This window comes from Grammomys surdaster, unplaced genomic scaffold, assembly GCF_004785775.1.
Source record: "Grammomys surdaster isolate TR1022 unplaced genomic scaffold, NIH_TR_1.0 126185, whole genome shotgun sequence".
Classification (NCBI taxonomy): Eukaryota; Metazoa; Chordata; class Mammalia; order Rodentia; family Muridae; genus Grammomys; species Grammomys surdaster.
Window position 1 is genome coordinate 1,250,241 of NW_021620991.1, and position 25,360 is coordinate 1,275,600.

Below are 25,360 nucleotides of genomic sequence, written 5' to 3' on the forward strand. Positions count from 1 at the left end.
TGCTGACCCATAGGCATGAGGTATTGGCCGACCGCCTCTGTATGCGCTCTGCTGTCAGAGGGGAGTGTGAGTGAGCTTATTAATGGCTGATGCTCACCCTCTAGCTCAGGGGGCTCCCGTGTGGTCACAGCTCCTCACTCTGGGGCAGCTGTGGGTGTATCCTTTCCTGAACCAAAGCGGCTTGAATCTGACCTTCAAAAAGATAAGCTACTCAGCCGACGTGTGGTGGGGTAAAACTGAGATCTTAGAAACCGCTGGTTTTATTCAAGGACTCTGTTTGATCCCATTTCTGGTCTCCATTTTAAGGTCTCTTTGTAGTACCAATCTCCCTGAGAGTAACTCCCAAGTTACTACCGTGAACTGCTGTGTGAAGGAATGCCACACTGATAAGATTCCTGTGTCTACCTGCCAGATAGCTCCTGACTGTGCACTTCCGCTATCTGGTGTTCTGGGAGGGACAGCCAATGGACACTGAGCTCCCAGTGCAGCTCCTCTGTGGCCTTTAGTGACACCAGGGAGTCACTCTGGAGCTAGTTGTCTATAGCTCTAAGTAGGGCTGTATTCCGGAGAGGCAAGCAGCTGCCCGCAGCAGGGCAAACCTCTGCAAGGACCAGTGAGTGGGAACAGATCTGTTGTTTACTGTTTGTGGCCTGGAGAGTCACCTCCCCTCTTGTCCCTGTGCTTAAGTCGGTTTGTTTTCTCTTAAAATGCTCTTTCTTCTGCCTTTCCTCCTGTTCCAGACCCTCCAGCAATGCAGAAGGCTAGCCTAGGGCAGCTGGGCCTCTGCCAGGGCTCCCCAGAGCAGCAGGTGTCTCTGGAGTATTTCTCCCACATCAACCAGTCCTAACATCAGAGCAGAGTCCCAAGCACACCCCTGCCCTAGTGGGCAGTGAGTTACTGTGACAGAGAAGAGATTCCACATGTCTGACACTTCCAGATATAAGAGGTACTTTCTTGAGCCAGCTGTGCTCCCAGGAGGCCCAGGACCCACACAAGGGCTTGGGCCTCTGGTGTCTTTGGGGCAGAGTGAAGTGGGAATTTAACGGTTCTTTGGAAAGTCAGTTGTGTTGGGTGGTGTTTTGCTGGGGCAAACACGTAAAGGAACGTTTAACTGAAGTAGACACAGGTGAAAGACTAAGGCAGGCTCGTGAAGGAACGTTTTGCTGAAGAAGACACAGGTGAAAGGATATTCTGCTAAAGGAAGCACATGAAAGGACACGTGATGAAGGATTCTTTGATAACAACATGCATGTATTGGTCCACACTTATACCGTGTAGTTGAGGTGTGTTTGTCCAGACTCCACAGAGAGAAAAATGTACCCATAAACTTCTGGTAGTGTGCTCCAGTTTACTGCCACTTCAACAGACTTGGAGTGATTGGCAGAGTGATGTCAGCTGAGACAGATGTACGTGCTGAGGCAAGACCCGTGGAGGACACGTGATGTTTGGAGGGTATAAATAGGACTCCATGGAGTGATGGCGAGAGAGCTTGGCTTGCTGACAGAGCCAGCCGTGCACTGCTTGTGGGTCTCGTGTCTTCGCTGGTCTTCGGTTTGCTGAGAGTGGCACAGCCGAGAACTTCTCCTAGCGTTTCTATTGGCCTTCGTCTCTCTTGCTGATTCCAGTCGAGGCTGAGGCCTGGCTGTCTCTGCTAGGTAGTGAGTGCCACAGCTGCTGATTTGTGTTTGCTATCCCGACTTTACCGAACTGGACTGTTGGTATGTCCGTTAAGTGTTTGGGGGTGGATCGAGCTGTTGCTGTTGACTCTTGTGAACTGAGATAAGATTTATTCTAAAGAATCTTTCTAAACAGGTCCACTCCCCCCTGTATCCTTTCTTTTTCACCACCTCTGGTGGGCAGTGGACTAGAAGGGAGGTTAAAGCATTTAAAAACCATCATTAAAAATAGGGTTTAAAAAATTCAAGTTACAGGACAGTCTGAGCAAAATCAAGAAAAAGACTCCCCCAAATCACCAAGATCTGTGATGCTCTGGTGACGTAGCCTCCCCAACAGAACAGTCTTTATCTCAGCCACCAAAGCAGGCATGACTCAGCCCTGCGGAGACATGATGGCAAGATGCTCTCTCTGATTTCTGTTTCAGACCATGAGGCTGAACTGGATACACCAAATGTAGCTGTCTCAGTCCCAGGCATAGAACCTAGACACACACACACACAGGCACATACACCACAGACATACACACACACATACATACATACATACATACATACACAGACTCATACACATACACCACAGACATACACACATACCACACACACACACATCACACATACATACATACAGACTCATACACAACACACACCATACATACACACAGAGACACACATCACACATATGCACACATACATGCACACACAGCACATATTCACATGCACACACACACACCCCACACATACAGACACACACACACCACACATATATCCACACCACACACATACCACAGACATACACATATATACACACCACACAGAAACATATGCCACACATATACACACACACCATACACATGCACACATACACTACACATACATACACACAGAGACACACACACATACCACTTACACCACACACACACACACACCACAGTCTCCAAACCCCTGTCACTTGCTGGATGCAGATCCTGACAGGCATTCGCTCCATCTCATTCTTGGCCTTCCTGACTCAAGGCTGCCACACCCACAGAGCCTGTGCCCAGCTGGAAAGCACCTTCACAAGCAACTACAACTCTGAGCCCTACCCCCACCCCATCCCCCTATAGCCCAGATGTCTCCTGCTCACATTGACAAAGGAGATTTGAAAATAGACCAAAACATTCTCATTGGGAAGTCACTACAATCTGGAGTATTTGGGGGCTGAGGAGCTAGACCAGCAGTGAAGAGTACTTGCTACTATAGAGCAGTGGTTCTCTACCTTCCTAACCCTGGGACCCTTTAGTACAGTTCCTCATATTGTGGTGACCCCCAATCATAAAGTTATTTTCATTGCTACTTTGTAACTGTAATTTTGTACTGTTATGAACTACAATGTAACTATCTGATATGCAGGATATCTGATATGTGATTCCTATGAAAAGGTTGTTCACCCCCAAAGGGTCACGACACCCAGGTTGAGATCCACTGTTCTAGAAGATCTAGACCACCCACCTGGCAGCTTTGAAATCCAGGTCTGGGGGATCTAGCGCCCTCTTCTGGCCTTTTCAGGCACTGCATGCATGTGGTGTCTATACATGCTGGTAAAAAAATATTCATACATATAAAATAAAAATAATTCTTTTTAAAAATTAAAGCATAGATCGTGTGGGCACCTCTATAATGAGAACATGCAACTTGAGTGTTCACTACTGTCTTTAATCTCTCGCTCCTAGATTTACTATAAAGTCATTAAGGACATCGAGCCTGGAGAGGAACTGTTGGTGCACGTGAAAGAAGGTGCCTACTCCTTGGGTGTCATGGCCCCCAGCCTGGATGGTAAGACCCTGATGAGCTGTGGCTCTGAACCCCCCACCTGGAAGAACACAATGCTATCCCATCCCTGCATGCCACCTGCTAGGACTAGGTGTTCACAGCTGATCCCCTGGCTGAACTTCTGCAGACCACAGGTGTATTACCCAGGTGTCCTTTGTTGTGATAAAGACCATGACCAAAAGCAACTTGGGAGGAAGTGCTGGTTTGACTTATATGTCCCAAGTCACAGTCCATTAAGGGAAACTGAGGCATGAAGTAAAGGAGCAGAGGCCAGGTAGAGGTGCTGCTTGCTGGCTTGCTCAACCTGCTTTCTTATAGAGCCCAGACTACCTGCTCGGGGGTATTACCACCCACAGTGGGCTGGGCCCTCCCACATCAATTGTTAATTAGGAAAATGTCCCCACAGGCTTGCCTAGGGGGCAGTCTGATGGAGGCATTTTCTCAGTTGAGATCCCCTCTTCCCAGATGACTCGGTCTTCTTTCAAGTTGATCAAAAGATAAACGAACACCAACCAACCAGCACACCAGGCTACCAGACCCTCACCCCGAGACTAGAGACTCCTCCCTTTCCTTGAAGCCTCTGACCACATCCTGAATTTAAGAGGGGCCAAACTTGAGGGGATACAGGCAAATTGATCGTTGTACTGAATTGTATCTATAGAGCGTTAGTGACCCAGAAAATGAATTTCTTGTGTGTGTGTATCTATGTTTGTTTATGTGCATATATGCATGTATGTGCACAGGTGTGCTCAGACATATAGAAGCGTATGGTTGATGGTGAGTGTCTTCTCCTCTGATCATCTACTTTATTTATTGGGAATCTTTTTGGAACCTGGAGCTCACCAGTCTAGCTGGTCTACCTAGCCAGCTTGGCCTGGGGGACATTGTCTGAGCTTCCTGGGGCCTGGAGTTAGAGGCAGCCGCACGTCTACCTGGATTTTACCTGGGTGCTAGGGATCTGGACTCTGGCCCTCATACTTGTGAGGCAGGCATTGTATCCACTGAGATGATGTTTCAAGTATATTACAAACTTTCTGTAGTAAAAAGGACCCTGACTTAGTTTGGTACTTGGGAGAGAATCTGGTCCATGTGAGAGGAGAAGCAGCCAGGCTGTTTCGAGAAGCCCACCGGTAGTTACAAGTCCTAGAGAGATACAGAGGGAATGTTTGTTTGGTCAGAACCAAGCTGAGGGCCGAAATGGATCCCACAGTGGGATGAGTCCTTAAGCTCCTGATAAGCAAATACGTGTCCAAATGTTAGGGGTGTGACCAGCAGGCTCTCCTGCCTGACAGTCTACCTGAGCACCTCTGATGTGATGGTAGAGAGGAACCCAGTTTCACACACTCTGGGAGTTCCAACAGGTGGATTTATACTCCATGTGGCTGCTTGTGGCCCTGACACAGTTATTTTCAAGAAGGCCATGTTGGTAATGAAGGGTGAGTCTGTTGGCATTGCTCACCAAGGGCTAGTTTCTTGTGAGGTATGGGGAGAGGAGGTTGTGTTCTTGTGTGTACAGGAGAAGTACATGTGTGTGGGCATGCATCTAGAGGTCAGAGGTCAACCTTGGCTATTGTCCATCTGGTGCTGTCTCCCTTGTTTTGAAGATAAGGTCTCTTGGTAGCCCGGAGCCTGCAGTAATTAGGCAGGGCTGGAAGGCCAGCAAGTCACAGGGATCCTTCTGTCCCTGCCTACCAGCTCTGGGATTGGTGTCTGCACTACACCATTCTGTTCTAGAGATCAGACTCAGAGCCTGTGCGACGCAGCAAGCACGTTTCTGAGTTCTCGTCCTGGCCGTCTTGTATGGCTTCTAATTTTTTTTTTTTTTTTTTTTTTGGATGAGCTGCCAGGGAACAGGAAAACACTGGGCCCTAGATATTTCTAGAATCTAGAAAAAATCTCATTCCCGTCTCTGGAATGACAGTGCCTTGGATCCCTGAGGTGACACAAGGATTCCTCGGTGAAGAGCAGGGAGCTGGATGCTCCCTGGAAGGCTTTGTGACCACACCTGCAGGCTCAGCCTTAGTTTATCTGTTGACCCTAGAAGCCTGCTGGTGACCAGAGTGCCTTGCTTTGCTGGTGGTGGTGGTTGTTTCGTTTTATGCAGAAATACACATCTCTAAGTTGTTAGACAAGAAATCGGGGCAGAAGGACCATTTTACCAGCCAGATCTTCTCTGATTCCTACTCTAACATTTCATTCTAATTGGGCAACCGAGAAAACAAAAACAAATTGCAGAGACTTGGACAGCAAGAGGGATGTTTTCCTTCTACTCAAGGTGATCCTTGAGAGGATCTGTGACTCTTAAGCCAGCACCTGAGAACCACAGAAGATAAATATTCTGAGCCCAGAGGCGAATCCTGAGCTATTGTGTTTCTATACTGAAATTCCTTTCTTCCTAAAGGTTCTTTTTAGAGCTTTGATTCTTGTCCCCCTGCATACACACACCTCCCACCCCCTGATATTAAATAACCCACTCTACATTTTTTTTTCCTAATAACTGATCAAACATTTGGGAGCTAATTACTTTCCACGCATAATAGTCTGGCATCAAATATTTGACTTCCCTAACCTCTGCTGTCAAAATCACTTTTTTTTTTTTACCACCCCAACAGCTACTCCCCCCACCCCAAGCACATACCCTGGTTAAATTCAGAATGGCACAGAAAGAAAATGCAAACACGTCCCTCACTAAGATAATTATCATAAAAAATCTTTTATCCCAGCCCTGGCTAAATGCAGCCAGCCCCTTATCGCCGCAGGAATTTGGAGTAGATTCTTGAGCGCTTTTGAGCTGCGGTCGTAGATTAGGACTCAGGTGCCGTGTAATTGTGAGCTTCCCGGTCTTCCGCCATTAGGCAGGGATTTATTTTTCTGTTGCATTTCCTATTCAGCTGGGAAAGTTGCTGATGGCACCTGAGCTAGACAAGCAAGGTGCAGGTTTGACAGACAGGCGCTGGCATGGGATAATTTGATGGAAGGTTAATCTACCCAGACCAAGACCTCCACCACATTCAGAGTTTCTTCCCCAGTGATTCTCTTGAGCTTTTGTGGGGGATCTGGAGATCAGGGTCAGGGCCATTGTAATGAGGATGAAAATGGAAACTCCGTTTTGCCTGCTCATGGGTAGGGAACAACACTGTTCCCCCAGAGTTGGAGCCCTGTACAGCGTCCTCACAGGTAGCCGGAAGAACTGCACAGCCCACTCCCTAGTCATAAGACCTTATTATGTTTTGATTACTGAATGGAGGAGGAATATTTCTCTTTTTTTTTTCTCTTTTTCTGAGAAGTACTTGCCTTCAAACCCTTTCTTCATTTAGAAAGCCGCCTGAGGATCCACTTCCCCTCTCCAAGATGTGGCTATTGTGTCGTGGGCACAGAAAAGATGCAGGCTGTGACAGACTGTAATAGGCGTGACATCACTATAACCTGGCTTTCGGCAGTTCCTTACATGGGATTTTGTGTGCAGGGAAAATGAAAATGTCATGTAGAGTGCCCCAGGTGTGTCCCCAAGGCCACCCCTCCATGCCTGGAAAAATCTCAGAGGCTCTTCCACCCACTCGACTGGGAAGACTAGTCCTAGGCACGTCCTGTTCCCAGCTCTGTCCTTCTACAGGGACAGGTTTAAATCCAAAAGACGTAGGGGCAGAGGAGGAGGGTAACACAGTCACTAAGGTCATTTCCACTCTCCAAAGTGACTTCCAATTCATCCCAGTAAGAATCAAACTGGATTTTCTTATTGAATCCCTACATTTAAATGTTTAAACTCAAGTCCTGATTCGATGGCACATGACTTTAATCCCAAAGCTGGGTGCTGAGCCAGATGGATCTCTGTGAGTTCAAGGCCAGCCTGGTCTACATAGAATTCTAGGCCTAGCGGGGCTACGTGGTAAGACCCTGACTCAAAACCCTGCTAAAGACGATTTTTTAAATTGAATTTAAAAATAAAATAATTTTTAAGGCCAAATTGCCAATCAGAACCAGAAGCCTTGGCCAGCCAGCGGTATGGCTAGTGATGTCGGGGTCCTCTTGAGCTGTGGAGATTTTTCCTCACAGTGTCTAGAATGACTGAGATAGACAGAAGCATGTCTCATTCCTGATTCCATGATCCTCACATCCATTCCATTCTGGTTCTCGGGAACAGCTCTGCGAAGCCACAAGGGTTCTGTGATAGCATGTGCCTGGTGTGCCCAGACACAGGATCCTTTCTTGTGGTGTTCTAACTCTGAAGACCAGAGTTGGCACGAAGGGTGCCATGAGCACCTTCAAACTCTTGCAGGATCTGACTGTTGCCTTCATAACACTTTGTGGGAAGTCAGAGCCCTGGTACCCAGCATCTCACTCCCAAATAGTGAAAAGGTCCAGCCACAGATGTGCACAAGTAATTCTGTGGGGTTTTTCTTCACCCCCTTTGCTCCCGAGTAATAACAGGGTGTTTCTGTGCCTGCTCTAGCCTGTTTTAGCTCTTGAATGAATGACACAGAGACCTAATAAATGTATTAACAAGCTACAGGCACTGTGCTGGGCAGGGTATTCATCTATCTAACCATCTATGGCTGCCGGCTTCCCAGCCACGTGGTCTGGTCCTTCGCCTGCAATCTGAGTTTTGCCCTGGAGTACTCTGTTCCCTGTGTGTCCTCACGGTGACTCCCCCGATAATCTGCTCATGGCGAATCCTCCTGGTCCTCCTCTTCTCTGCTCTCTTCTTCCTTGCCTCTGTCTTCTTGCTTGGGACACCCCTGCCCCCCCCCCCCCCGCCGGATCAGAAGTCCCGCCCTATTCTTTTCTGCCTGGCTATATGTTCAATCAGCTCTTTACTAACCAGTCAGAGGTGATGGAAAAGAATCTTTATACATCACTGAGACAGAAGACGCTCCAAATATCTGGAGATGTTAGGTATGGAGATCTCCAAGCCAAGGCAAGAATACAATCCTTGTTTTCCCAGCACAGAAAGGCACAGCACAGCACAGCACAGCACAGCACAGCACAGCACAGCTATATGTAGGAACGAATTCCACTGATCTAAAGGACCCACATCACCTTCCTTCCATAGTTTCATTTTCCCCAATCGAGGTATGGCTATGGTAAGCCAGTGGGGGCCAGGCTGTCTGGTCCTGGGCAATAACTAGATTATTCTGGATCAGAAGCACTGTCTGCCCAGTCATCCTTAAGCACATACGTCCCCATTCGCTGGCACCCAGATATGACCAGCAAGCACACTGGTGTCGTGTGGGTGTCAGCACATAGGCTCAGCAGTGCCTCCGATACTCAGCTCTGCAGGGTACCTTGGATTCTAGGGACCCAGTATTAGGATTGCCAGGTACAGCCCAGGACTACTACACTTCCACTCAGGGAAGCAGGAGAGGCTCCTTCCTCATAAGTCCATGCTGTTCTGGGCACAGAGGAGCTAACCATGTCCTGCAGAGTAAGAAAACAGTCTGTGGCTGTGGTAGGAATCTCTTTCTGGTGGGAGATGGGGTCAGGAGCAACATGCTCAGGCAAATCCCTAATGCATGCCCATTCACACGTGTACAAACGTGTACCCATATATTCACAATTGTATCTACGATGACAGATCCATACACGTACACACAGACACCTCACAATTAATCATCGGTGTCTTCGGATGTAAAGAACACATACACGAATGCACACATAACTCACAGGAGGACATAAAAAGTTACACGAAGGTGTTTGTGAATGCATATGTGCTTAACTTCTTATGCATATATATATACATACATACACGCTATATGTGTGTTCAAATGTGAAAACACGCTAACACATCACACATGTAGATATATATATATATATATATATATATATATATATATATATAAACATATACCCACACTGACAAAGTACACATAACCCACTCACTGAAGTCTGAGTGCAGACGCCCAGGCATGCACTCACGTTCTACACATGGCTTTACAAACATGGATGCGGTTTGTGTGAAACACTCACGCAAACAGAGTCATGTATGACCATACACATCCCCATGCAACATCAGAGTGTGCTCATGCTCACATGTGCACACAAGCCCTCTTTGTGCAAGATCTGAGAGCAGGTGTTCTCTCTCCAGGCAGGGGTGAAAGCTGTAGGACCGTAGACACAGGAAGGCGGGGCAGGCCACAGAGACCCCGCCCCGGTTACAGCTCCAGGCTAATTGTTTGGTTTGGCACTGTGCTCGGGATGCTGCCTCATAAACTTAATAATAGCTGCCCCCCTTTAATTTGTTTGACCTTGACGACAATAATTTATTATATGCGATGGAGTTCTGCCTTCCTTTTTTTTTTCTTCTCCTAATTCATAAACAAAGCTCTTGGCCTGGCTTCCTTCTCCGCTCTGAGGCAGGGCCTCCTTGAATCCACAGTGGCCGCTAGGGAGGCAGGAAGGAGCCTGACTTTGCTCAGTGTTTCCACGATGAGGGGATAGGGTCCTCCAAGCGTGGCTTGATCTGTCCTGTGACCTCTGCACCCCTGGGCAGCCAGGACAAGGGCTGGGTAGGAACAGCCCAGGATGGGTGGAAGCCCTGGGGAGGCAGGCAGTGGGGATGGGCTGGGTCTCTGTGGTCCCCTGTGGATCCAGGGGTGGGTGTCTGGCTCTCTTGCCCACCTCTTTGCCCTCTGTCTTGCAGAGGACCCCACGTTCCGCTGTGACGAGTGTGACGAACTCTTCCAGTGCAGGCTGGACCTGAGGCGCCACAAGAAGTATGCGTGCAACTCTGCTGGGGGCCCGCTCTACGAAGGCCTAGGGGAGGAGCTCAAGCCTGAGGGCCTTGGTGGGGCCAGCGATGGGCAAGCACATGAGTGCAAGGACTGTGAGCGGATGTTCCCCAACAAATACAGGTGCCAGCCGCCCCGCCCTCCCACACCTCCAGTTGGCAGCCCCCTTGATTCCCCAGCCCACTTCCCTGTCAGGCCTAGGCTCTTGGGCTTCTATGTGCCACCTCCCTGAACTGGGATCCATGTGGCTGGAAGCCACAGACATTTTCTGATTCTTACCAGAAAGGTTCTGGTCCTCAGCAGGAAGACCCATGGGCAGGCCACTGGCACCACTGCCCTATACAATCTGGGCTGTGGAGATGGCCTGAAAGACAGAAAGAGCACAGGCCAGCATGGACCTGGCCACCTGGCTGGCCCCAGTGCTTTTTCTGCAATAAGGCCCCAAGCTGGGAGGTGCAGGGTCACAGTGTCCACTGTGGAGGAAATGTAAGCCAGCCTGGCTCTCCAGACATACACAGCCCTTCTTAGTGGACCCAGGAAACAATCATACAAGGACTTCACTTGTGAGATCTGCCCACCCCCGACCCTGTGCCAGCTACCTGAGCCCAGCTGAGTGGCAGCCAGACTCAGGCAACTGGAGCAGTCCCAACCTGCCCTTCTCTGTACTGAGGCTAGACCGGGTTGACAACCCAGGAACCTATATGACCCCTGGGACGAAAGAGCATCCTCAGCTGTGGGTAGGGGAGCCGAGACCTCTGGCCCCAGTGCTCTGAGGAGCGGAGGAGTCTGGGAACTTCTCCAGGCTAAGTGCCCCTGCGTTGAAGAGTTTGCTCAGGACAGCCTTGCAAAGTCAGAACAAAAATCCCATCAGGCCGCTAACAGGTCTGTGATTATAAGGGATTTACCACCAATCCCATCACAGACTCCCCGGGGAATAGCAGACCCTCCACCCTGAACAGATGACTGTGAATAAACGTGTGGGCAGATCCCGCCTGAGCGCTTAGCAGAGAGCTGAGCTGAGGAGGGTCCCGTGTTTTCTTTACATAAACACATAAATCACAATTAACAACAGGGAAAAGATACAATCTCTGGGAGCTAGAGGAGCAGGCGTTTCTGCTCTACGCGGATGGCTGGGCCCCGTAATTAACGGGCCGTGATATATTACTGCTTTGCTCATGAAGATTAACGGTCATCCCGGGGACAGAAGAGGCAGAGTCCCCAGGGAGGAGTGGATTAGGAGTTTCTAGTGCGGCCAAGAGGAGCCCCCCCCCAGCTGTTCTTAACCACGGTGACATATCTCATTTAAGACCCTCTGTACCACTACCCATCATGCCTCGATTGTGTGTGCTCAGCCAGCAAGCTTCTCAGAGGGCCTTGAACCATGGCCCTGTCTTACTCAGGGGTTTATGGCAGTGCTGATACCCTGAAGCTCTTACCCCTAGGCCCAAGCTGAGGTTTTTGTTAGTACTTTTTTTTTTTCAAGATAGTGTCTTGATGTGTGGTACTGGATGGCCCCAAGCTCAAAATTGTCTTGCCTCAGCTTCCTTAATGTTACAACTATAATTGTGTACCACAGCATCGGACACAAGCTTATCCCTAAAGCTGGGATCATCTAACAAGTTTACTAGGGTCCCATTCTGCCCCTGGCTGGCTGAGGAGTGAGGGGTAGCCTCGAGTGAAGGTAGCTCAGGCACCGGCTTCTTCCTCTGATGTGGGAAGGAAGAGTTATATGTGCACTCCAATTCCCCTGCAGCATGATGGGGTTTCCAAGGGGCCACATACAGGAGAACAAGCCGTATGTGGGGTAGAGGACAAATGGACCCTATAGTGATTCCTATCCCCTGTACACAGCTTGGAGCAACACATGATCGTCCACACGGAAGAGCGTGAGTACAAATGTGACCAGTGTCCCAAGGCCTTCAACTGGAAGTCCAACCTCATCCGCCACCAGATGTCTCACGACAGTGGCAAACGCTTCGAATGTGAAAACTGTGTCAAGGTACCAGGCGCCCGCCCCGTGGAGCAAGCGCGCACGCGAACGCACATGCGCACGCACATGCGCATGCGCACACATGTACCCTCTCACTCCGCCCTACTGTGAACTGAGACGAAGTGTAGTGGATTAGATGCCCTGAGGTCCTTAGGTTCTTCTTCATAACTGGGAAGGACAGGAAGTCCCAGAGACTATGTCACCAAGCAGCCCTGCAGGAAACAGAGGCAAGACCAGAGGGCGGTCTTCTCCAGGGCGGTCCTGTGCCCCTGCCAGTGTGTAATGACGAAGGTTGCAGGGGTGAAGCCCCCAGACCCAAGACCACCCAGGATAGTGCCCTAGAAAACTGTGTATCTTTCGGAGCCTCGGGGCCACAGCATTCCGAGGTCACTGGAAGGGGAACCGAGGCCAGGAGAGATCCAGCACCCTGCTAAGGCCCTCTAGTAATGGCTACTACAGCAAGAGCTATCCCAGCCTGCTCGGTGCAGGGCCCAGCCTTCGTACGTAAGCCCAGGCTTACGGAGGAGTTCAGGGAGGGCATGTACTAATGGCTTCTATCTCTCCAGGTGTTCACGGACCCCAGCAACCTCCAGCGACACATCCGCTCACAGCACGTCGGTGCCAGGGCTCATGCCTGCCCTGACTGCGGCAAGACCTTCGCCACATCCTCTGGCCTCAAGCAGCACAAGCATATCCACAGCACGGTGAAGCCGTTCATATGTGAGTGCCCAGCCTGGACCCTCCTCCATCCAGATGCCTTTATCCTAGTTGGTAGAGGGAATGTGACCCCAGATTGTTACTCTGACGGCTGACCACCCCCTCCCCCCTTCCCATATCCCACATCTTCCTCCATCCCTCTGAAGTAGGCAAGGGACATTCTAATGAGGAGATTTCTGCAGCAGGAGCCAGTTATTGTTCCTCCTGTGTTTTCACCCGACTCTCTGTGGTGTCCAACCCTAGTAGAGCCCAGCTGGACCTCTGAGTATATCCCAGCTGATATGTTCTGAGCATCGTGTCTCCTAGAATTCTCCCAAACGCTACCATCCCCAGATGTCATGGTGTCTTCTAAGGATCTCCTGGTATCTGTGACCCCTCCTTTGTCTGTGGTCTGGCCCATCTCTGCAACCTTGCTTTGACCAAGGGTAGCTAACTAAAAGGAAACCCCCAGAAGTAGACAGATGGGCCTTATGAGCATGCCATCCAGTTGGAGTGACACGGGTGTGTGGGATAAGCGTGAAACTTGACATCACTGTGTGTGTGTGTGTCCTGCAGACCATGGAGTGTACCTGAGGGATGTAGGAAGCTTGGAGGGAAAGCTACAGTCCAGTCAAGGGGAGTCCAGTGATGTGGCCCTTCCAAGGAAGGATCTGTTACTTGGAGAATTCCAAGTGACCAGGCACCAGCTGCATAATCAGCAGATTCTGTGTCTACCTGACGATTGATACCTGGGTGTGCAACCAGTGTCTGGATGCCCCTACATCCTTACCTCACTGAGCAGAGACTGAGAGAGCACATTTCTGATCGGGGAGCTCAGATGTGCATGTATGTATGAGAGGGCAGCAGAGAGAGAGAGTGTTTGTCTAGGTGACAGGGCCATTCTCATGAATACTTTCCAGAAAAGAATCTTTGAAGGAAGAAGTACCTGTATGTGAGAGTGTATGGTATGGGCTAGTAAGTTAACATTATTACCTGCCCCAGACACACACAAGTGTGTGTTTGTGTGTGCACATGTGCGAGCGTGCATACATGCCTATGCTTGTGCATACCTGCACACATCCCAGAAGTAAAGTGAACTCTTGACCAGGGTCCCTTCCTGTTTTGGTAGGTTCATCGGGTTCGGCTCCTCATGCCCAGCATAATGTGGTAGCCAGGACTCTTCCTCCCACCCCATTCCTGAAACAGTCACCTTCTTCGGATGGCTCTGAGCTGCCTGGCAGCCATTCCTAATGTCTAGCACCTACCCTTCCTGAGACCTGCTCAGGTGTCTCTGCAACCCACGTACCATAGAGGAACCTAGGAACCCTCTGTCCCAGAAGACCCCTCAGTAGGAGGTTTGCCTTCGATGACAGTAGCAGAAAATATCTAGGTACCATCAGGGTCCCTTGGGGGCCCAGGAACATAACAGAGGTCTCAGGGGTGTTGTTTGTCTATTCTGTCTAAGTAAGCTGAGCTTGGGATCTGCCTTGTGGTTCCCTGTGGGCAACCAGGAGTAGGGGAAGGTTATTTATAGCCCACCTAAATGTGGTGCCTCTCCCAGAACAGTATCCCCAAAAGGGAAGATTTGATTAAATGAAGCGAAATTTGTCTCCTTTCAGCCAGAAAATGTCCTGCCATGATGACCAGGAGGGCAGGGCAGCTAATATAAATAGATATTGTGATTAAAGTGTGTGATAACCTCAGAGAAAAGACACCCCAGCTAAAGCGGGAGATGGGGGTTTGTAGAGGGCAGGTGGCAAGCTAGGATCACTGTTTCTACCGTGCTGAAGAAAGCAAACCATCCCGTGGGGAGAGTCACTGTGTGTGTGTGTGTGTAGAGAGAGGTGAGGATAGACGGTGTGTGTTGTGTGATGTTTGTGTGTGTGTGTGTAGAGAGAGGTGAGGATAGACGGTTGTGTGTGTGTGTGTGTGATGTTTGTGTGTATGTGTATATGTATTGTGTGTGTGTATGTGTGTGTATGTATGGGTGTGTATGTTTGTGCATGTGTGTGTAGAGAGAGAAATGAGGATAGACAGTTGTGTGTGTGTATATGATGTTTGTATGTATGTGTATATGTATTGTGTGTGTATGTATGTGTGTATATATGTGTGTATGTGTGTATGTATATGTGTGTATGTGTGTATGTATGTGTATGGGGGTATGTGTATGTATGTATGTATGTATATAAGTGTGTGTATGTGTGTGTGTATGGGGGTGTGTGTGTCAGTGAGAAGAGAGAGATGAGGACAGACAGTGTGTAAGTGTGTGAAGGAATGTGCAGCATACACGTGTAAGCTGCCTCTTTTTTTGGTGAAAAAGGAGAAAGACAGGTGGAGGCTTTGCTGTCTGTCCTCCAGTTCCCAGGCTTCAGAAAGATGACTGTGGAGTCTTCTAAGCCTCTGGGCTAGGGTGAGATCCAGCTGGTATTGTCCTGCCCTGTAAGAGATCACCTGGTGTCTATCAGCAAGAGCAGACCCTGCTGGACTGCCCAGGATGGAAGTGCTTAGCAAGTAGGGTTTCCATGTTTGAGAGCATCCCTAAAGGTCATAGACAGAGCCTCACTCATCGTTGGCCAGCCCCCAAAGTGGTCAGACACAATCAAGATCCCTCCTTCACAGCCTAGGCCCTAATGCTAGGTCTTCCTGAGGTCTGCTGGGACATCCTGGTGGCATCTGGGACAGAAAACCAGAAAGCAAGGGACAATTTAAACTAGGAAGCGGAACTGTTTACCTTGTTGAAATAGCCATCACTGGGGTCACCTTGAGGGAATTCATATGGATGTTCTGAGCTAACCATCTCCAAGCCACCAAAGAGACTGGTGCTGTGGACTCTTACTCTGTGCTAACCCAGCCTGGACCACAGACAGTGTCTTAGTTAAGGTTTTACTGCTGTGAACAGATACCATGACCAAGGCAACTCCTATAAGGACAATATTTAATTGGGGCTGGCTAACAGGTTCGAGGTTCAGTCCATTATCATCAAGGTGGGAGCATGGCAGCATCCAGGCAGGCATGATGCAGGAGGAACTGAGAGTTCTACATCTTCACTGAAGGCTGCTAGCAGAATACTGACTGCCAGGCAGCTAGGAGGAGGGTCTTAAAGCCCATACACACAGTGACATACCCACTCCAACAAGGCCACACCTCCAAATTGTGCCACTCCAGGGCCAAGCATATACAAACCATGACAGACAGCCTTCCCAAGCTTGGTATAGCCATTAGGCATATTCAAGGGTGAGAATCAGCGACCAATTAGGATGCCGTGCTTCCCACCACAGAAGGCTGAGGCACCATGGTCTGCCTGGCCAGGACCACAGGGAAACGCATGATTGTTGCCAGTCCCAGCTGGTCCCTGGGGGATGGTCTCAGAGTGGGATACCTGGGCACCACCCCTACCTGGGTTTCCTGCTGATCTCACTCTACGTCTGTGATTGCCTCCCGTATGTGTTCTAGGCGAGGTCTGCCACAAGTCCTACACGCAGTTCTCCAACCTGTGCCGGCACAAGCGGATGCACGCCGACTGCAGAACGCAGATCAAGTGCAAGGACTGTGGGCAAATGTTCAGCACCACCTCTTCCCTCAACAAGCATCGGAGATTCTGCGAGGGCAAGAACCATTACACACCGGGTGGCATCTTCACCCCAGGCCTGCCCCTGACCCCCAGCCCCATGATGGACAAGACGAAACCCTCCCCATCCCTCAACCACGGGGGCCTAGGCTTCAGCGAGTATTTCCCCTCCAGACCTCATCCTGGGAGCCTGCCCTTCTCAGCTGCCCCTCCGGCCTTCCCCACTCTCACCCCGGGCTTCCCGGGCATCTTTCCTCCATCCCTGTACCCACGACCACCTCTGCTACCTCCCACACCGCTACTCAAGAGCCCCCTGAACCACGCGCAGGACGCCAAGCTACCCAGCCCGTTGGGAAACCCAGCCCTGCCCCTCGTCTCCGCGGTCAGCAATAGCAGCCAGGGCGCCACAGCGGCCACCGGGCCAGAGGAGAAATTTGATGGCCGCTTGGAAGACACGTATGCGGAGAAGGTCAAGAACAGGAGCCCTGACATGTCGGATGGCAGTGACTTTGAGGATATCAACACCACGACCGGGACAGACTTGGACACCACCACGGGCACGGGGTCAGACCTTGACAGCGACCTGGACAGCGACAGAGACAAAGGCAAGGACAAGGGGAAGCCAGCAGAGAGCAAACCTGAGTTTGGGGGCGCATCGGTGACCCCCGGGGCCATGAACAGTGTGGCCGAGGTGCCGGCGTTCTACTCGCAGCATTCCTTCTTCCCGCCGCCTGAGGAGCAGCTGCTGACGGCCTCCGGAGCCGCCGGCGACTCCATCAAGGCCATTGCATCCATCGCCGAGAAATACTTCGGTCCCGGCTTCATGAGCATGCAGGAGAAGAAGCTGGGCGCGCTACCCTACCACTCCATGTTCCCCTTCCAGTTCCTGCCTAACTTCCCCCACTCCCTCTACCCCTTTACGGACCGAGCCCTTGCCCACAACTTGCTGGTCAAAGCCGAGCCAAAGTCACCCCGGGATGCCCTCAAGGTGGGCGGCCCCAGTGCCGAGTGCCCCTTCGACCTCACCACCAAACCAAAAGAGGCCAAACCTGCCCTGCTCACACCCAAGGTCCCCCTCGTCCCCTCATCTGGCGAGGAACAGCCACTGGACCTGAGCATCGGCAGCAGGGCCCGGGCGAGCCAGAACGGAGGCAGCCGTGAACCGCGGAAGAACCACATCTACGGTGAACGGAAGCCGGGGGTTGGCGAGGGGCTGCCTAAGGTGTGCCCAGCACAGCTGCCCCAGCAGCCCTCCCTGCACTACGCCAAACCCTCGCCCTTCTTCATGGATCCAATCTACAGGTATTAACATGGCCCTCCCTCGCTCTCCACGGGGCGACATCCACGGAGCTAGACAGGGACTCTGTTCATCTCATTTCTTAACGTCCTAACTCAAGGTTCTTCCGTGTACATTTGCTGGCATCAGGGAAGCACCTCAGCCAACAGGGACCCCATGCCCCTTCAGGTGGAGCCTCCATAGGAAGGCTAGGATCCCGTCTCCCGTCAGCTGTCTTTTCTAGGGCAGATCTCTGAGTCCCACAAAGGGTGATGTTTCTTGAGCACTTGTCAATCTCCCTTCAGCTCTGCTTTCCTGAGACTGCCCTGTGGCCCCACCCTACCCTGGAGCCACACTGGGGTGGGGGTGGGGGTGGGGGTGGGTTCTCGTAGCCCAGAGCAAATCAAAGGAGTTGCTGGTCACCGTAGGGTGGAATTCTTGCCTCCCTGATACTGGTTCCAATGAAGGGCAGGTTTGAGTCTGCACCGTGATGTATGGAAAGGCGTTGAGCCTTCCAAAGAGGAGAGCAGACTTGGAAAGCAGGGCTGGGTTCTGTGTTTGGACCCCTCTCCTGCCAGCATATGTCACCCACTTTGCCATGTGAAGGAGCTGTGCACTTGACACTGTGCTTTGTCAGGCACAAGACACACCTGTGTGAGCATGCATCAGGAGATGTTCAGGGAACAGGCCTGTGCACCTGCTGTCTCCTTGGAGCCCACCATGGTCTGGGGATGCAGGGAAGAGGGAGATGGACTCACAGTTCTTAAAGAGGCAAGCAGGTGAGAAAGAGATAAAGTCTCGAGGAAATGCCAAGTGAGGCAGACTGCACAGTTGCCACCCAGGGGACACGGCCACCTGTGCACACGGGTACACACCCAGGGGACACGGCTTCCTCCACCCACAACCCACCCAGGGGACAGGGCCACCTCCCCATAGATACCCACCCAGGTGACATGGCCTCCTCCACCCACAACCCACCCAGGGGACATGGCCTCATCCACCCACAACCCACCCAGAGGACATGACCTCCTGTACACATGAGTACCCACCCAGGAGACACAACTACCTCCTCACACATACCCACTCCGGCCCCAGTCTGTGCCTTCCCCACTCAGACCAAGCTTCTGTTTTCTGTTGGATTCTGGCTTTGTAATCCCAGGAAACAAGAACAAGAACCCATCAAGGCGTTTCTTTAACATCGTGCCTCTCACAGTCTACATGAAGCAGTGCCGAGACTCCAGAGAGGGAAAGAGAGGAGAGAGGCTGGTACTTCACTGAGACAGGAAGCAAGAGGCACCTGCCACCCCTTGGGTTTGTACAGAACATAGGTAGTTGGAGACAAATAGAACCTTCTGGTTAGACCCCACGATGGAGGGAACTTTGCCTAAGCCTCTCTTAGTCTTTCCTTCTGCCCCCTGTCTGCCCATTCTACCAAATTGGTTAGACCCTCCTACATTTTCCTGTAAGTTGCAAGGAACCATGGTCAGTCTGGGAAACGAGTCACAGGACCCCAAAGCCCCCCCCCCTTTATATTCTCATGTGGTCTCTACTCCTAACATCAAAAGGCTAGGCTGAACATCTGTCCTAAGGTCTGTAGGTACTGGAGGGCTGGCTGAATGAGTCCAGTCCTGGTGGGCAAATAAGTATGTTTCCAGAGTCCTCTGAGGTGACTGCAGACTGCAGCCTGACCCTAAGGAGGGTCCTGAGCTGCCACGTGCTGGGTTCAGACAGACTCATAGCTCAGCCTGAGTCTGCTACTGTCATCAGTGCCCTCCTCCTGCTACTTGGGTCCCTTTCTCTGCCATTGCTGGCATCCCTAGACCATTCAAAGGCTGAACTCCCTGCAGCGGGCCAGCCCTGGTTACCCAAATGCAGCCCCAAGTTGACAACCCTTGCCAAGAGCCAAGTGCCTCAGTATTCATTTCCACCCCTTCCCAAACCCCTTCCCACAGTCAACCCGTTTCTTCGCCTGATCTCCCCACTGTCCCTGCATCAGGACTTGGGGCTCCCCTGGGAACCCATAGGTGCAGTGTCCCTCTGGAAACCACATTGCCATGTCTTCTGTTGTCCCCTGGAAGGCAGGGGACAAAGGCTTCAACTGATAGAAAGGGGGTCAAAATGAGACAAGGCCAGAGCCCAGGTGGGGTGCAGGTGAGCAACTTAGGAACAGTGTATTCTGTTCCAGCATCCTCAAGAGCAAGAGGATAGGAACAGCTTGTGCTGTTCTGATGTCCCTGGGAGCAAGAGGGTCAGCAGGTTTTTTGTTTGTTTGTTTGTTTGTTTGGGGGTTTTTTGTGGGTTTTTGTTTGTTTGGTTGGTTTGGTTTGGTTTGGTTTTTTGGTTTTTCAAGACAGGGTTTCTCTGTGTAGCCCTGGCTGTACTGGAACTCACTCTGTAGACCAGGCTGGCCTCGAACTCAGAAATCTGCCTGCCTCTGCCTCCCAAGTGCTGGGATTAAAGGCATGCGCCACCACCGCCCAGCAGGTCAGCAGGTTTGAACAAAACACCTCATGGACTTCTACCAACCATGTGGGTGAATGAGAGGACCAGGCTACCACCTGCACTGACCACGGAGATTAGTTTAGCAAGTTGTCGCTGACACTTGAGGAAGATTCTAGAATTGCAGTCCCCGGCAGCCATTGAAGGTTTTCAGGTACAGCCTGTCTGGCTGCTGTAGGGAGTCTCTTGGTAACTTCCCCGGGGACAGAAATCCATCACTCGCATTTGCCATCAAAATAGGCAAAGTGTACTCTGCCAGTTTCCGGCAGGGAAACAGTAGTGGGGCGTAGACAGCAAGCCCTGGAGGGATGCGGAGTGACTTGTGGGAATGTTGAAGACCTTGAAGGAAGCACCCACCATACAGGTGTGCAAGCCAGTGGGCGGAAGGCTGGTACACACAGCCTTCAGAGAACATTCTAGACTCCAGCACAAAATGTTCCAACAAATTCAGGAGGTGGTAACTGTTTGAGGGGAAGTGGGGTGTGTGGAAAAGCCACTGGGTAAGTAAAGAGGCAGTTGAGGAGCTGGAGAGTCTGGGTAACTGAGTAAGCTTGCCCTACTGGCCTGGAGGCCCACTGAAGCTCAGGTAGGAGATAGCTGGGTAACCCTGTTGCTGCCCCAACAGCAGTCTGATGGTCTATCCAGCAGGAGTGTGGTACTGAGGAACAAGTGGTTCGGTGGGGTATGTAACCCTCTGTGTTGCCGTCCAGCAGGGTAGAAAAGCGGAAGGTGGCGGACCCTGTGGGAGTCCTGAAAGAGAAGTACCTGCGGCCATCCCCACTACTGTTCCACCCCCAGGTAACAATCACCGAGGGCCTCTGAGATGGAAGTACCTACAAGCTCTGGGCCTTAGGTTTCCGTTCCCAAGAGACAGAGGGGACTTTCTGAGATCCTACAGGCCATTGTGGACCTGGAGCACATAGAGAAGGGTTGTTCTCATAAAGAAGTAACTGGATCTATCTAGGGGCTTCTTGTCCAAAGGAACCCCATGTTTGTGAGGGCTCCGGACCCTAGGAAGGGATGTACTACTGGTACAGGCACCAAGAGAAGCAGAGTCTTGGACACAAGGAAACTGTTGGGGCTAGTATTCCTGCAGTAGGCCATACCTTAGCATGCTTCAGTGAAAGGACCAGAGAGGGGGTCTTCATGGGAAGAGTCAGCAAGGAGACTGAGCAGGAAGGAACCCTCCTAGGGACACAAAGGGAAGCCTGGAAAGCCTAGCAGTCTGCAAGTCAGGTGTAGGCCCCTCCAGCCTGCTAATGTCCCTGCCTGTGCCCCCAGGCCACGTGCCTCCCTGAAACTCACAGCCCAAGGCAAAGTCCTCCAAGTGTCCTGGACCCCTGTCCTCAGTGCATGAGGTCTGCCCCACACCCCCTATGAGCTGCAGGTCATAGCCCTTAAACCTCCCTCACCAAGAGCGAATCCTCAGGCCAAAAATCCTACATGGGGCATTGTTCTTCTCTGAGCTTCCCGCCTTGGGTCAGCCCCAGTCTGTGAAACCTGCACCCTGGCTGAGTTCACAGCTAAACTTAGAGTCTCCCATTGTTCCACTGGGCCTCAGAGTTTGGTTAATAGCTTCCCCCAATTTTCCCAGGGCCGGCTGGAAAAAGCCGACAAGGCAGCCAGGCGCATCCGGTGTTTGTGTTTGTACTAGGAGCTCACGGGAATGTCTGATGGGGCAGAGTGGGCCAGGCAGGCAGGACCCACCCGGCCTGAGGAAGAGAGGCCTGTGGGGGGCCAGCTGCCCATTGTCCCTTCTGCCCACTGCTCCCATGGGCCGACCTCCTCTGCCTGCCCTTGTGTCCCAGGGCCAGGATGAAGAGGCAGAAAGGAGGTGACTTATGGTCACCAATTAATGGTCTGAGGCTAGCTAGGCTGTTTATGTCACTCAGACAGAAAGAGCATGGTAACCATGCAAAGAAGGTTTCCACAAAACAGGCCTTATTACTATGTCCATAGGCTATCATTAAGACCTGTGGTCAAAGGTCTCAGTGTCACCCTGAGGACCCACCTTTCAGGCGTTGGAAAAGACACTAGAGAGGCTGGGTAGCAGCCTAGAGGGCAAGGCAGTTTCTATCTGCTCACCAGTAAGCATCATCACAGAAGGTGTGCGTGGCGTGTTCTGATGAGGGTCATGTGTCTGTCTTCTAGTATCGGGGCAATGCCTGCATCTCTGCAGCCTGCACAGAGATGCCCAGTGGCCAAGGGGAGGCCCTACCGTGGTGGCTGGACATAGTGTCCACCCATTAGCCACTTTCTGTGGTTTTCTGTTACGGCTGTACCGCTGTTTCCCCAGATACCAAATGTCTCCGCCACAGTATTCTGAGGCTTCCAAATAGCAGCAGTACAAAGCCCTCTCTTCCCTGTTCTCGGTGCCCAGCAAACGGCCCACAACGATGCTTCGAGCATCCCAGGAAGGTGCCAAAGGGCTGAGTGACTGGAGACATGCGGAAGGATTACAGTCACGTGACATGCTGCCTTTGTTCAACCATGGGCAGCTGGGTCCCAGATTCTGACATCAGTAAACAGGAGCCTTGTGTATGTTGGGGGGTGGCTTGTGGGGGAGAGGCTAGCACTAGGCAATAAACACTTCCCAAAGGCAGCTGGCCATGAACGAAGAGCCTTGATCAGGAGGTGATACCTTGTCTCCTCATCCACCCATGTCCCACTAGTGAGGGCGGTAGGGTCTTCATGGAGGCCCAGTTTCTCCCAACACTCACAGCACTCTGAGTGGCTGAACCTTTTCCCTCTATGTCTTCACCGGTACCTACCCCACCCCATCTTCCTTTGCTTCCCTCACCTACCCCCATCTCTGTGGTCTGCCGTATGAAACCTGCCTTCCAGGATAGATATTAGCAAAGAGAGCCTTCCGTGGTACACTTGGCACAGGTGGGAGAGGTACAGCTTCAAGGTCAGTGTGTCTGTCACCAAAGCTTTCGGTGTCAATGGAGCCTGCATAGCCTAGAGTTTTAACCGAATTCTCTACCAGACTGAAAGGACCACTCCAGATGACCCTGGATTATAGTCCCAGTTCTAAGAAGGACGAGGGCAGAGTAAGCTGTGGCTCTATTTCCAATGGCTATCCAAGGGCTATTGATAATAATTAGACACGAGGACCCCGGGTGTGCGCTCTCGGAAGACAGCCGGCAATTATGCCGAGTCATCGATCTCTCCTTCTCCACGCTCGCCCACAGATGTCAGCCATAGAAACCATGACGGAGAAGCTGGAGAGCTTTGCAGCCATGAAGGCCGACTCAGGCAGCTCCCTGCAGCCCCTGCCTCACCACCCCTTCAACTTCCGCTCCCCACCCCCAACGCTCTCGGATCCCATCCTCAGGAAGGGCAAGGAGAGATACACGTGCAGGTGAATGAAGCACCGAGGGACCCTGGGGGGTGAGGGTGGGAAGGGGGACACACACACACCTGTAGCTGTGAACCTGCTTCTAGAAAAGCCCAGAGTTGCAGTCGCACTGAAGCGGGGTGACCGTACAGGTGCGCAGTCTGCCTGAGGCTCCGTGTGCGCATGCGTGGTCTGGGTAGGCTTCTTAGGCGGTGTTATCTGGGCCCACCATGCAGCTTAGCTGAGTTCAGAGGCCAGAAAACGGCTGCTTAACATCAGCCACAGTACTAGGAAGGATGATGAGCCCAGTGATGCAGCCGTTGCTCATAGTGTCAGGAGGACGTGCTCCTAGGCTGCCTTGCTGATCTCAACCACTATGGTCCCCAGACTGAGGGTATGATACCGGTCCCTCTGCCCTGTGCTTTGCGAGATATCTGGGCTCAGGCCAAAGAGGAGATGCTGGTGAGATCCCAGTATGAGGCCTTTGAGCTGAGCTCGAGATGGCAGTGTGGACCACCCTAACGCCCCTCCTACCTCTCTTCCTTCTTCCTCAGGTACTGTGGCAAGATCTTCCCCAGATCTGCGAATCTCACAAGACATCTGAGGACACACACCGGGGAACAGCCATACAGGTAGGAACCACGTTCTGTTGTTATCGGAGGGATTTCCCTTACTAGCTTCCGTGAGCCCTTCTTTCGAGCGAATACCCTCATTCAGATCCACCCACAGAGCTGGGGCCACCAGAAGGACAGTGGACAGTAGCCAGAGATCTGACTCTGATGCTCTCTGCCTCCATCTCTTGGCCCACCACCCTCCATCTCTTAAAATAAGGAGAAGGCAAAAACTACCCAGGAAACTTACAGAAGGCTCCTTCTATGCTCTCAAAAGAGGATGTGAGAGGGCCTGTCTCCCGTAGCCGAAGTATCAACCAGGACAGGCAGTCAAAGTCAGGGAGGGATGTATGTGACTTGAAGCTAGAGTCTCCACAGGTCTCTGGGAGAACCTTAGCTAGCCAGCCCCCATCCAATCCTGTCTGTCATGATGACCAATAGCCACCCCCTCCCCAAGTATGAGCTTGTAAAAAACATGGGGTGTCCTTGGTTCCCTACGGCAGCCCTGAGTGGGAGATTATGCATATGTTGCTAAAGTAGAGACTCACCTACACAGTCTCTTGGGATATGTCATTGAGTGACATGCAGTGTCCTTCCAGGGGATCTTACTATCCCTGTGTCAGAAACGTAGGGGCTACACCTTAAACATGTCCTGAGATTCTTCAAGGGTTGGCACTAATGGCCACTTCTGCCTACTCTTCTGGCCCAGGGTCCCTGTCCTCTTTGTCCTTGAGCTTTTGTTTTTGCACAAGAAGGTCTGAAGAAGACGCCTTTTCTTGCCCCGTGCTCCCCGTCAGGGAGTAGGCCTTTTAAAACCGAACTTAGGCAATTGTCACCCTGAGACAAACAGGGAAATGGCTACTTCTCTGCCAGGACCAGTTTAGCAACACATTCTGGGGTGTGTCTGGCTGGCTAAGACTTTGGGAAAGAAAGAGTCTGGCTTGCTTTTAGACCGATGACATTAGACTCCTTTACTGTGCCCACGCATACTTGTGCCACCAGGAAGTAGCCACGTGACGATAAAGCCCTGAAGACTCATCTGTGTGCCCCTCCCTGTGGCAGGGATCCCACGTGGTTGTGTATGTGGTGTGATCCCCTAGCCCCACTTGGGTACACAGAGCATCCCTGGTGGCCACAGGCCCACATCTGTGCTGGTAAACGACTGTTCTT

The 25,360-nt window shown here is 51.5% G+C and overlaps 1 protein-coding gene across 1 annotated transcript in view; it reads left to right on the forward strand.

Moving 5' to 3' along the window:
- Window positions 1–25,360, forward strand: part of Prdm16 (PR/SET domain 16) — a 52,979-nt gene that overhangs the window by 13,081 nt on the left and 14,538 nt on the right. Inside the window, exons 4-11 of the mRNA XM_028757795.1 lie at window positions 3,386–3,488; window positions 10,123–10,333; window positions 12,062–12,209; window positions 12,767–12,920; window positions 16,350–17,766; window positions 20,950–21,037; window positions 23,434–23,603; window positions 24,134–24,211. Coding sequence (XP_028613628.1) covers window positions 3,386–3,488; window positions 10,123–10,333; window positions 12,062–12,209; window positions 12,767–12,920; window positions 16,350–17,766; window positions 20,950–21,037; window positions 23,434–23,603; window positions 24,134–24,211 — 2,369 coding nt within the window. The remainder of the gene's footprint in view (window positions 1–3,385; window positions 3,489–10,122; window positions 10,334–12,061; window positions 12,210–12,766; window positions 12,921–16,349; window positions 17,767–20,949; window positions 21,038–23,433; window positions 23,604–24,133; window positions 24,212–25,360) is intronic.